Raw genomic sequence first — 12701 nt, forward strand, 5'->3', positions numbered from 1 at the left:
GAATTATGTAATTTCGCATTTTTGATTACATTTGGATTATTGACGGTGACCAAATGAAAAAAATATAAATAAATTTAAAAAAAACGATATTTTAAATAGTAATATAGAATATTATTATGGAAAAAATAAAGTGATTGTAATATCAATGGTAAATAGGAAAACCAAAAACATCTTCATATCTGTAAGTTTGTCTTAGGGTATACTGAACCTCTCTGATTTTTGTTCCATAATTCGTGTATCTTTTTTTAATTAAAACTTAGCGATTATTTCTGGTATACAGTATTTTGGTAGTTGGATTCTGTTTTTTTCAAAACTTACCATACACCCACCTATTTGTATTTCACAGGTACCTGAATCTTAAGTTTGTGGAGTTTGCGCCCTCTATCAGACTTAACACTATGCTAGTTTTTTTCATTCATCATGAAAGCCAATAATTATCATTAAATGAATTAGTCCAGTACATGCCTGTATTCAATTAATTTAATAAGTGATTTTTGTAGCGCTGGAAATATGTTAATATTATGTACTTGGTATAATGTTATATCATACACGCCTACCGAGCAACACAGGTTGCTATCTGTTGCAGATGCGTATGACCATGGTATGACCGGATAAAAACATTCGATTATCGCAAGTAGGCCTACAGAAACAATTTTATTGAATTAAATGGTTTTTTCGTGAAGTTTAAAATGCAGTGATTCATTTGTTCATATTTTAAAGAGTTGGTGTCAGTTTATTTCTATTGTAATATGTCGATGACCTTTTAAAATATAGTACATTTATTAAGAAACAAAATGCCCCTCTTCCATGAAATTCATTCAGAGTATATCTTTTATTCCTAAAAGCTCTGTCTAGACTATTAAACTAGTTTGATATATGTGATGTACCTAAATACGGTAGTGATATGCTCAAATATGGTAGTGATACATCATGTCCATATATGGGCACATCACATTTTATGTCAAATAAAGTTTGATAGTGTAGACAGAGCTTTACACACATAAAAAGAAGAGAAGGCAACATCAGACTCAGTAACATTTATTTGATCTGTAAACAGCAGTACCAAAATATGTCTAACTCTACGTATAAATGTTCTATTATATATTATACACTCTCTTTATACAATTACGAATATGTACATACATAACACACTCATTGTCTTACTCAACGAATTATATAACATAATCATTATATTGCTTTGTACGAATATGTCAAATATTGCGCACGTACTTTTGAAAACAAGAAAAAGAGCACATATAACAAGCTAGCCGCTCGTCACATCATCAGTGTACAGTAACAAAAATAGAGCCTGTCTTACCGTCAACAACATAGCGTATTAACATTAACCAAAATATAACAGGCTATGAAACAATATAAACAATCGAAATAATTTAAAAAAATTATGAATAAAAATTAAATTCTTTATCTTAAATGAGCACCATTTTAGCAAGTTATGATACCGATAATTGGTATATTGATCATCGAATCTTAATAACTATCATACAATCTTAATACAGTAATAATCATAAAATCATAATTAAAGGGGTTGATGATACGTTTGACTGCGTATAATGGAAATACGACGGTTGAGTACTGATATACAATGTTTTAAAGCTCTGTATAGGCACACTATCAAAATGTATGTCACGAAAATTGATGTGCCCATATATGAACATGATGATGTCATATCAATACCATATCTAAGCATAGCACTACCATATTTGTGCACATCACACTTTTTGATAGTGTAGACAGAGTTTAATGTCTATGTGCTTGTTAGCCAAAAATTGGAAATAAATCTTATAAAACATAATCATTTACACATACTCGTGGAGCATTATGGGTGAATTATCGTAATTAAAGTCTTGTATGATGAGCCTGAAATGAGAGAGTGCAAATACTATGAAACGCCGCTAAATGAAATCAAGATTCCTGATAGGCTAAATTAAGTGCCAGTGCAGGTATACGTCAATATCACATAAACGTGGGTGAGTGGTGAAATAAACGCTCGAAGTTTAAACATTAAATTTAATATTACATAGAACATTAGTTGTTTACTATTATTATGCATTCTCTTATTACGTAATCGAAGAGTGTGATGTAACCTTTCTCACTGAGAGAGCGAAATCATAAGAATTACTCGGTATTAGTATCTGCGACATTTTAAAACTCTTTTTTGGTCAGCTTTAGCCTACAGTAAGTAATATATTGATTGAATCAGACCAGAAAGTGACATACTTCATCAAACATTCTGGAATGTTCAAAATAACTTTGGTAAGAGCCTGGTTCGGAAATCAAACGTATTATTTTCGTCATACTACTGAAACTTTATCTGTTACAAGTAGAAGCGTCGAGTCCTCTCTGATTTTCTCACTTGCGAAGCTCTCGTTGCCGTACGCATGCTTCCCGACAGAGATGGAACTATCGGAGCTATCAATCGTACCATCAAGTTTCCTTTTCTTATCGTAAACTCGACATTTATCCAGCGGATCTTCGTCGTCTAAACGGCCTGGAATGACGTCTCTTGACGGACGCACTAGAAAGAGTATACAAGCACCGATGATAGGTGGGGCGCCAGCGTAATAGAATGCAAACTCGTACGATCCAGTGTGAGAGAAGATAATACCTGAATACAAACACAATTAAATCAATATTAAGACTTCAACAACAATTAAAAATGTCATAAACAGTTACCTAATCATTGTTGTTATATTGTACTTAAAACGTTATCAGTTTATGGTATGCGGACACAAATAAAACGTCAATGGAAATATTGCAGTTGACCCACTTCTAGGTTATGCAAATATTTGTCATAAGGTGTCCATGGAAATTATCCGTAAAATAGGCTTAACATTCATGTGATAACTATAAATGATATGGAAGATAAATCTGTTTCAGTGAGTTGGGGTTAATGGGTAAAACATTTCGGTTGTTTTTGCACAATTTATCAAGATATGCGCAAAACATTATAAATTTCAAATGTGTTATCTGCTAGATAAATAGGTACGGTACAAAAGTTCTACGTGATTCAATAACATTAACAGCAAACTTTACAAATAGTTCAAATGCAACACAGTGATTTTTTTTATGAAGGGAAAAGAAGAGAAAAACAAACAAAAATCGAGTGTCATATTTCTAGGCATTAATAATCGCAAATTACACTTGCTTAAAGAAGGGGGACGGGGATGTAGACCTACTCATTAAAGGAGAGTACTACATTGTATCTTAAATTACATTTTATTGTGATTTCATTGGGGTTTTCTTTCTTTTCTTTTTGGAGGCTTCTTAGAATAAGATGAAATGAAATTAACCGTGACCAAATGGGTACTTTAACTGTATCTCACCTGCAATAGGAGGGCCTACCATCATAGGTATGCTCATTAGACCTAAAACATAACCAAGGGCCTGGGACATACGATCTTTACCGACGACATTATACGCCACTGGACCCATCATGGAGACGAAACATCCATCGAAGACGCCCATAACACACACGCCGGCGGCGAGCATGTAGAACTTGGTACAGACTGGGAGTAAAGTTGATATGACCCCTATAACTAAGAATGAGACTTGTTGTAGTCTTAACGGATTAACAGACGGTAAGTCGCTAACAGGTCCAAAAATCAGCCTTCCTAGGCCCGATGTTGCACCCATCAAAGCTATTAACACTTCTGCGTTGGCATCAGGAAGGATTATGTTCGTGTGATTTACCTGAAAGAGACAAATAACAAGTACATGATCCTTCAAAGAAATACAAATCAATAAGGATTACGCCGAACTTACATAGGTCAAAGTTCAGAAACAATTGTTATTTGCAAAACAACCATTTGAAACGTGTTTACATGTTTAACAGTAATCCTCTGAAAGTAGAAAGAAGGAAACGAGGATCTATAACTTTAAATCCTTAAAAACTATTGACCCTCGAGTTTATGGAAAGTTACACGAATGTCGCACAGAACTAACTGGCTCGGACAATTAAATGATTAGGCCAGTCGATTATCAGTTCAAATGGTCACACAGGCTGAAAACCATGTGAATAGTAATACTATTGTGTATATTCGTATTATGCAATACTTCTCAACAGCCTGCATATTAAATGAAATTTGATGGAGGGATGTAGTAAGTATGGTAAATGGAATCAACATAGATTATGATACCTACCAGGTGCACAAACGGCACAAAATATCCAAAGAGACTTATCGGTGTTGATATTGCCCAAATTACAAAATCCCTGATTCGCCAAACACCACAATCAATCTTCTTCCTTCTTTTCATTCTTTTTGAGTCTAAACTTTGTCTTGTAATCTCATCTCCAATCAGAGGTGTATAAACACACGCACAAGGTATTAAAATAAATATTAAAACTCCTAAAAATTGCAACGTTCTTTGTAGTCCATATCTGTCTTGTATCATCCGCATCATCATCGGTAAAACAATGGTAAATATCGCACTCCCGGTGGTAACTAGTCCGTTGACGAGTCCCATTTTCTTTTTAAAATAATGGCTAAGAATTACAAGCGACGGTGTGTAGGCGAGCGAAAACCCCGTTCCCATTATGACTCCGTACGTAACGTACATGTGTCCGATTTTGGTGGCGAAAGAGCTGGCGAAGACGCCGATGGAGGCGAGCAGCCCACCGACAAGGGCTGTTTTACGACATCCGAATATATCAGTTAAAGTACTGGCTAATGGTGACAGACAGAAAGTTAAACCAATTGAAACGGATCCGATCAAAGCTGAAAAATAAAGCAAAATTAAGATGTTTTAAATGTTTGTAATGCAGTAGAACACCTCCTATGGGATATATTTCGGGGGACATTGTATTAGGACTGTGTTTATTTTAACCAGTACTTATTATAACAATAATAATCATCAGCCTAGGTCTAATTTCTTTGTCATTGTGTTGTAGGCTACTGTACCACAATAGATATCACATAGAGATGTTTGGGTGGGGATGATGAGGGAGAGGGGTAGTTGCTTCTTCGGATCTAAAATGGAGTGCAATCGTCCCAGCCCCAACCCCCACCCCACCCCTTCTTTAAAAAATTCCAATGCACTTCATTTTACAATTTTAGGCCTACTTTTTTCCGTCACTGATTTCAAATTCAAGTATGTCATACAAGATAACAGGTTGTAGTAAACAATTCAATAATAGGTAAATTAGATAACATATAACGTCGAAGATACAGAATCTCATTAATCAAATATTGTATAGAATTAGATAAGAAACACACCCCTTTTGGCGCACGACCTTTATGATGGCCGTTTATCAGAAGACGAGATAAAAATAAATACAAGTCATGTTTATGGAACGCTACAGCAACCATGCTCATCAATTATTGTATAATTTCAATTTATGCCTACTTCATTAACCATATAAATATTCGCACGACCAGGGAAGAGTGATTCATTTCACTTCCCTGCACGACTGACAAAATACTAATGTTGGTCAAAACATCTGTTCACACTAGGCCTATAGAAAATTTAATTATTTGATAACAGACTTTAAAGCTCTGTCTACACTATCAAACTTTATGTGACAAACAATGTGATGTGCCCATATATGCACATGATGATGTCATACCACTACCATATTTGGGCACATCACACTTTTTTTTGTCAAACTAGCTTTATAGTGTAAAGAGCTTAAATGTCATTGGTCAAAACATCTGTTCACATTATCGACAATTTAATGATTTCATAACTGAGTTTAAATGTTTTTTGTTTTCATTGTTTATTTATCTCACAGGTGTGGACATGGAAAAAAACTAGATACGTATTAATTTATCAACCTATAAACCAAAGCTTCATGATAAACGTGTGCGAACGAGACTTGTCGATCGATTTTGATGACGCACACTTTGACCAGGGATTTTACAACTATTGGTTTGACCATCGCGTATTCAGTCGTCTGACCTTAACCTTGGAGGTGATGTGCGTTTGAGAAACTGACCGTGAAACATGCGCAATGTGAACAGAGTTTAGAAAAGGTGTATTTTGATGACGTTTGTGTAAATTTAGTTCCGGCCCATTGTGCAATGTAATTGTGAAATGTTTCTTGTGGGAATCGATTATGATCTGACGCCTGACGTTGTTCGTGTTGTATGTCACGTAAACGTGATCTATATGAATCAATAGAAAATCATTAGTATAGGCCTACAGTATGTTTTAATAGGCCTTGGGGTTAACTTATAAAAATGATTTGTCTTTAATGAAGAAGAATCGATCGTTATTTTGTTCCGGGTCACGTTTGAGTACATAAGACTAGTACATCCGTCAGATTGTATTAAGTCACAAAAACACATGTTTTATTTGAATTGAAGGAATTACGTAGCCTACACAATACCATGGTGTATAGAAACTAGGTCAATAGCCTAATGGTTAAGATACGATTAGGATGGTAAGAAAGATCCGCGCCAAATCCATAAAGACGTACAATTTAAAAAGACAAGCGGCGTACAAAGCGCTTCGCGGATTTCCATTCGTAACGAAAACGCGGTCTCTAATTTCCCGATTCTCTGTACCTTATCTTCACAACATTATTATTTGCTGCAGTATCATAGGAAAATTCTGTAATACCCGTCACATATGTATCACGTGCGGGGCTTGTATGATGTTAGGCCCCGTGTATGGCTTGTGATAGCATACAGGCTGGGGCGTCACACACATATACACAAACGTCACATGTGACACTCTATTACCTTAATAATATTGGGCAAAATTATTGATAAAATACCGATAATCGACTACATTTGGCCTATACAGCACAATATTCGATCTTACGCATGAATAACTACCATTGTATGTAAATTAGACTGAACAATTATAATCACCCAACACAGGCTCACTGGTATTAAGTAAACAACATTGTTTTTTCCAGTTTCTCTGAAATGACCGACAAAGTTTAATCACTTTGTTTATATTATAGTGTTATGTGTTTTCATCGGAGTATTTCAAATTAAAGAGAATTTAATTATAGTTAAGTTTCCCCTATAAAACATTATCGTTTTTATGGATTCCAGAATGTATTTATTAGGCTCTGTCTACACTATCAAACTTTATGTGACAAAAAAAAATGTGGTGTGCCCATATATGGACACGATGACGTCATATCACTACCATATTTGGGCATATCACTACGATATTTGGGCACATCGCAATTTTTGACAAACTAGTATAGTGTAGACTAGACAGAGCTTAAGAGAAAGGCACATCATCATTGAAATCCCCATATAAATGCTTTAATTTGGAGCTGAACCACAGTTTGGCAAAGGATCAGATTTTTTTTTTTTTGCGAATGCCACAAGAAAGAAAAACGTTCTAATTTTAATGGAATTGCTCAACCGTGACCAAGCACTATCTTTAAAAACGGAATGAACGCGTTTCTATCAAATTTATTTATTTCGTGGTACAACATACGAGTAGGCCTACGTCACAGTAAATACGTGTATTACGTAACTCCCTATAAGTAGTACAACAAGAGGCTTGTGTATCATATGACGCTAATTGTTATACACAGATGTTGTTAGCAGTAAGATTAGCATTAACATGTGTTTTTAACATGTTTTTTTTTTTATTGTAACCAAATAAAATACCTTAGGCCTACCTAAGAAGTAAATATGATTTAAGCAAGTATTCTGTGTTTCATCATCTTTCTATTTTCGCTTTCAATTAATGAACTTTAGGCTTACAAAATCTTCTACCCGTATCGTACGATTAAAAAAAACGTTGAAACGGCAGACGACAAACTGCGCGTAGAAAAATATGATTTCGTAATGCAATTTCCTACACCCACGGATGCCGGTTAAAACAATTAGACTGTTGTCATTGAATTGTTAAAACAAACATTTTTTAAGTATGAATAAATATGCCCCAAATGAGGGGTCCTAAGTATGTAAATGTAATGAATCAATAATTTCTTCTACTGTATTATTGATTAACAATACATTTCTATTGTTTGTAAAACTATAATGTTATCGTATTTTAGTTACCTCATGGAGAAATAAGTTAGTAACTTATTTCTCCATGGTTAGCTTAACCAAAATGCTTGTATTCTTAAAACGAACTTATGTAGTAGGCCTATTTCAAACTTCGACTTCAAAAAGTGCTAGTTTTGAACTTACTTCAGATCTGATTCATTTCAGTTTCATAAAAGTATAGTCAATGTTTTCAGTTCGAATGAATGAATTCGGGGTTTTATTTCGAGTGCCCATCGATATTAATTGGTCAAGGTTCAATAACGGTACACTTCCCGTTCACAGAACAAAAGTATAATTAGCCTGGCCGTAAAATTAATGACCGATAATGAATCAATCAAGAGCTTTGATATTTTTAGCTTTGATATTTTGAGCTTTGATATTTTGTTGACCATCGCCACATTTATACAAGTTTGTAAGCAGGTGTGGGCCATGAAAAACATAGGCCTATAAGCCGCAGGACCTTGGCACATGTCGAGCCCGATGTAGAGTCCATGCCTAAGTCTCAACTAATTTTTCTATGCTTTAAGCTCTGTCTACACTATCAAACTTTATGTGACAACAAATGAGATGTGCCCATATGGACATGATGATGTCATACCACTACCATATTTTGGTATATCACTACCATATTTGGTCACATCAAACTAGTTTGATAGTGTATGCAGAGCTTTTTAGCAAAAACAATAAATAGAATGTTGACCATAACTCGCTTGTTTGTAAAAGTATGTTGAAGGACAATCCGCAAGTCCGATCTTTTATCTTTTATTCCAAGGCCTGAATAATCAAATTTTATTCAACGCTAATTAACAGTCCTTTTGTTGAAACATAACTCTCTGGTGAAGGTTATAGTAGGCCTATTAATAAAACACGTTGTACCGGTACGTGTAAAACTGTAATGAAATTATGAATAAAGATTGTAAGCATAAAGGCTACCTGATTATGTTAATGATGTCTTTATAATTCAGCATAAAAATCGTATGTCCATAGGTCAAAGTGAGTGACCGTTTAGTGAGTAAAAACATGGAGGAAAAAATAATATGTTTTTCCTTCATGATATAAGCATGGAGGTATAATAATTAATATATTATAAGCAATCACGAATTAGACAGAGCTGAGAAGTATTTTTTTAAATTTTATCTTTTGTGGTTCACCACCTTTATTTATTCAATGTTTCATTACATAATTTCTAAACATTTTCTACCTCTTTTCATTATTTTCTTATTTTTCCCTCATTAATATCATAATGTTTAACCTTTAGTACGGTATCATACCATTAGTAAACATATTTAGTATTTTATTTTCTGAATTACTAAACATTAATAGAATTCACAAAGTATTTACTTTTTAACATTCTTTTTTTGTTAAATCCCGTATTTACAATAACCAATTGTATATTAATCCAAATTACTGAGAATTAAGTTTACTTTTAATAGATTCATATTGTAATATAATATACCAACAACTTCGAATCTACTAGATATTGTGGTTTTATTTTGTGTATAATATTAATCTTCAAACGGATATTCTGTGTAGACTTATATTTCATAATTTCCCTATTTCAAACAGGAGATACTGATCTATTTATGCATAATCATGGCTGTCGATTTTTACATATCTCGATAGAATGGAAGCTTTCGATAATACACGCATTATCTAGGTATGGCTAAAATCAAATACTTTAATACCACCAGTGTATTGTGTCATTTATTTATTTTATTATCGGATAATAAAATATCCATAATTCAAGCCTATAAAATGCAAAAACTAATTATTTAATACTTATACCACTTCGTTGTGAAATTTTTATTGGTTTCCATGTTTTTATTAACAGATATTCTTTGTGTAAAATTATACCTCATTGCATAACTCCGAGTTTATGCTAAATAAATTATCATATGGCTTATGATATTATTAATGAGAAGGTTTAGAATAGGCCTAGAATTGTCAGTCTTATCTACAAAATGAAAACCTATTAAACAATTGTTTTGGCGGTGAAATTGCTATTATAGGCCCATTATCTTGGTAGGGCCTAGTATCTTTATTAGCAAAACCATCTAAACTCATGATCAGTTATGCGAATTGATTTATGATTTTTATTAGGTCTAATTTATCAAGTTTATTAACTGCATTGTTTTATATTCTTGTTTTTTTAAAATGTTTATAATCATGTTGTGTACAAAAAGTAAGTTACAGAAGAAATGTTGTATTTCTTCCACACAATGGTTACACACTGAAAAGAAAACTCGAACCATGAATGAAAACAAAAGAAGTGTTTATAACATGAATATAATATATGGCGTGGTAAAACTACAAACGAAAATGATAAAACTCCTGGTTATAGGTTAGTAATACTTAAAGAGATCAATAATGTGACTAATGGTGTAAAATGGGGGAAATAGAGCTGTACTGGTGTTTACTTTAAATCTATTGTTCGTAGTTTGTTGTCACCAGCATCACAAAGGGCAAACTGTTGAATAAGTGGTACTGAATGGTTATTGTTCGACGTCATGCTTTTTATATGGGCAACCTGTGTATTGTGCAATAGAAAATATAGGATATATCTTGATAGGCTACTAATAATGGAGTATAGGGCATATACAGTAGTTGTACAATTGATAAACAACGACCGTTTGCCAGTCGAAGGTCCACCAACCAACCCATTGTAAATTCACACATTCATCTAGCTAGGCCTCGCTTAGTAGACAGCGCCTCTATAATAGGTCTAAAGCCTTTACTTACCTGCCGTTGTTAAATTAGCGCCTTCTAACTCCGTCAAAATTTGAATCAATAAGACGCCAAAGCAGTTTAATATTCCAAATACTGTCCCATTTGTCCATGTAGATGCCAAGCACACTATCCATCCCCACCCTCCCTCGGGAGGTTGGAATTCAGCGCTCATCTTCGAAACGCACCAGCTACAAAAATAAGATACCGGAATGAATTGATCAGCTGGAAGTCTAGTATTACGTAATAAACATGCATGACGTAGGCATGGGCCTTGCTGATTGGCTGCTGAGTAGAGCTATCGTCCTTGATTGGTAATGGTGAAGAAGGTAAAGACCTATAATAGAGGAATTGTTTTGATTTAAGTAATAGAATTGTTTATACCAGGGAAAACTCCTTGGTTTATACCATGGAGGTAAAAAATAAATATTGTTTACGTCCATGTTTATACCATCTCGACCCCATAGCCTACCTACTCACCAATCACACCATCTTCTCCACCACCACACATCCACCACCACCCACACAACGGACGACGTACGCTCGACACCTTTATTTTCAACAGATTTCAAATCCGCAAAAAACAAAAGTCTACTCAGCCGCCGCGCAGCGTATAATAAGACGAGCGCGTAGCATTCTTAAAATGCAGATTACGCAATAATGGTGGGAGAAAAAAAAGTTAATTGTTAAAATAACATTCCTAACCAAGCATCAAGTGGTTAATTAAATCTACAATGCTTGGTCAACCAAGGATTATATAAAATGTCTTCTTCACGCAACGGAGAAGAAATAACTCCACATGGTCACGCTATGAAATTAGAACGCCACACAAATTAAACCATGGAGGAATTATAAGCTCTGTCTACACTATCAAACTAGTTGATAAAATACTGTGTTATGTGCCCAAATATGGTAGTGATATGCCCAAATATGTAGTGATATTACATCATCATGTCCATATGGGCACATCCCTTTTTTGTCACATAAAGTTTGATAGTGTAGACAGAGCTTAACAACAGGACAGGACACTGAGCTCGCCTTGCAAAAATAGGAACGCCTAATATAACAATCCTTTGATCTTATGTCTAGCTGCGACAAATACCAACAGTACTGTACTATACTATCTACATATTCCCCGAGCGTGGTATCTTTTAAGGGGCGTGGAGCTGATCGTGTCGCAGCCACGGATAAACTTGGTTTGAGGTGATGGGAGATATATATTCCCTTAAATATTAAGATTTCACCTTATATGTAACCTAGGCCTATATCTACGGATATTACTTAAGTGGTTTTCACAATTTTAAGCCGTGCCTTAATACCAGCCACTGTTTTTTCCCATAAAGTTTCGTAACTACATTGCACCGACTTATGTACTGCACAGTGTTGTGAAATGAATGACATATTACAGGTGTCCTTGTTTACCAATATTGCATAATGTAACTGCAACAAAAACAGTTGATTATTAACTAAATAATTAATTGTAAGGATGAATATTTTACTAGTATTTTCTTGTTTGAGAAATATTATTTACAGGGTTAGGGTTGAAAGTGAAATTCATGTGTTATGGATGGATTTGTTACCGCCGCTTGGCTTGAAACTGCTCCGCAGTTTATCGTCTCCAGACACGACACCGTACGAAAATCGAGTGATGATGAATACGATTAAAGCTCTGTCTATCACTATCAAACTAGTTTTACAAAAAAAAAGTGTGATTATATGGACACGATTACGTCATATCACTACCATTCCCATATATGGGCACAGGGCACATCACACTTTTTTTGTCAAACTAGTTTGATAGTGTAGACATAGCTTAAAGCTCTGTCTACACTATCAAACTTTATGTGACAAGAAAATGTGATGTGCCCATATGTGGGCATGATGATGTCATACCACTACCATATTTGATCATATCACTACCATATTTGGGCACATCACACTTTTTTGTCAAACTAGTTTGATAGTGTAGACAGAGCTTAAGACACGTCAGTTGTGAAA

General features: G+C 34.5%; 1 protein-coding gene across 1 annotated transcript; it reads right to left on the reverse strand.

The window, feature by feature from the left end:
* Positions 1-1022: 1022 nt before the first annotated feature.
* LOC144847346 (monocarboxylate transporter 10-like) lies at positions 1023-10902 on the reverse strand. Its single transcript, XM_078703643.1, has 4 exons — positions 10719-10902; positions 4162-4736; positions 3345-3711; positions 1023-2626 (listed from the first exon to the last, which is right to left on the reverse strand). Exons 1-4 carry the CDS (start codon positions 10876-10878, stop codon positions 2313-2315), a joined length of 1416 nt encoding a protein of 471 aa, XP_078559769.1. The 5' UTR covers positions 10879-10902; the 3' UTR covers positions 1023-2312.
* Positions 10903-12701: the final 1799 nt, after the last annotated feature.

Source organism: Antedon bifida, chromosome 7, assembly GCF_963402885.1.
Source record: "Antedon bifida chromosome 7, ecAntBifi1.1, whole genome shotgun sequence".
Lineage (NCBI taxonomy): Eukaryota > Metazoa > Echinodermata > Crinoidea > Comatulida > Antedonidae > Antedon > Antedon bifida.

Coding starts and splice junctions, on each gene's coding strand:
- LOC144847346 (XM_078703643.1), bottom strand. CDS start 10,878: ATGAGCGCTGAATTCCAACCTCCCGAGGGAGGGTGGGGATGGATAGTG. Junction 4,737..10,718: donor CGCTAATTTAACAACGGCAG/GTAAGTAAAGGC, acceptor TTTATTTTTCAG/CTTTGATCGGATCCGTTTCA. Junction 2,627..3,344: donor GGTAGGCCCTCCTATTGCAG/GTGAGATACAGT, acceptor GTTTGTATTCAG/GTATTATCTTCTCTCACACT.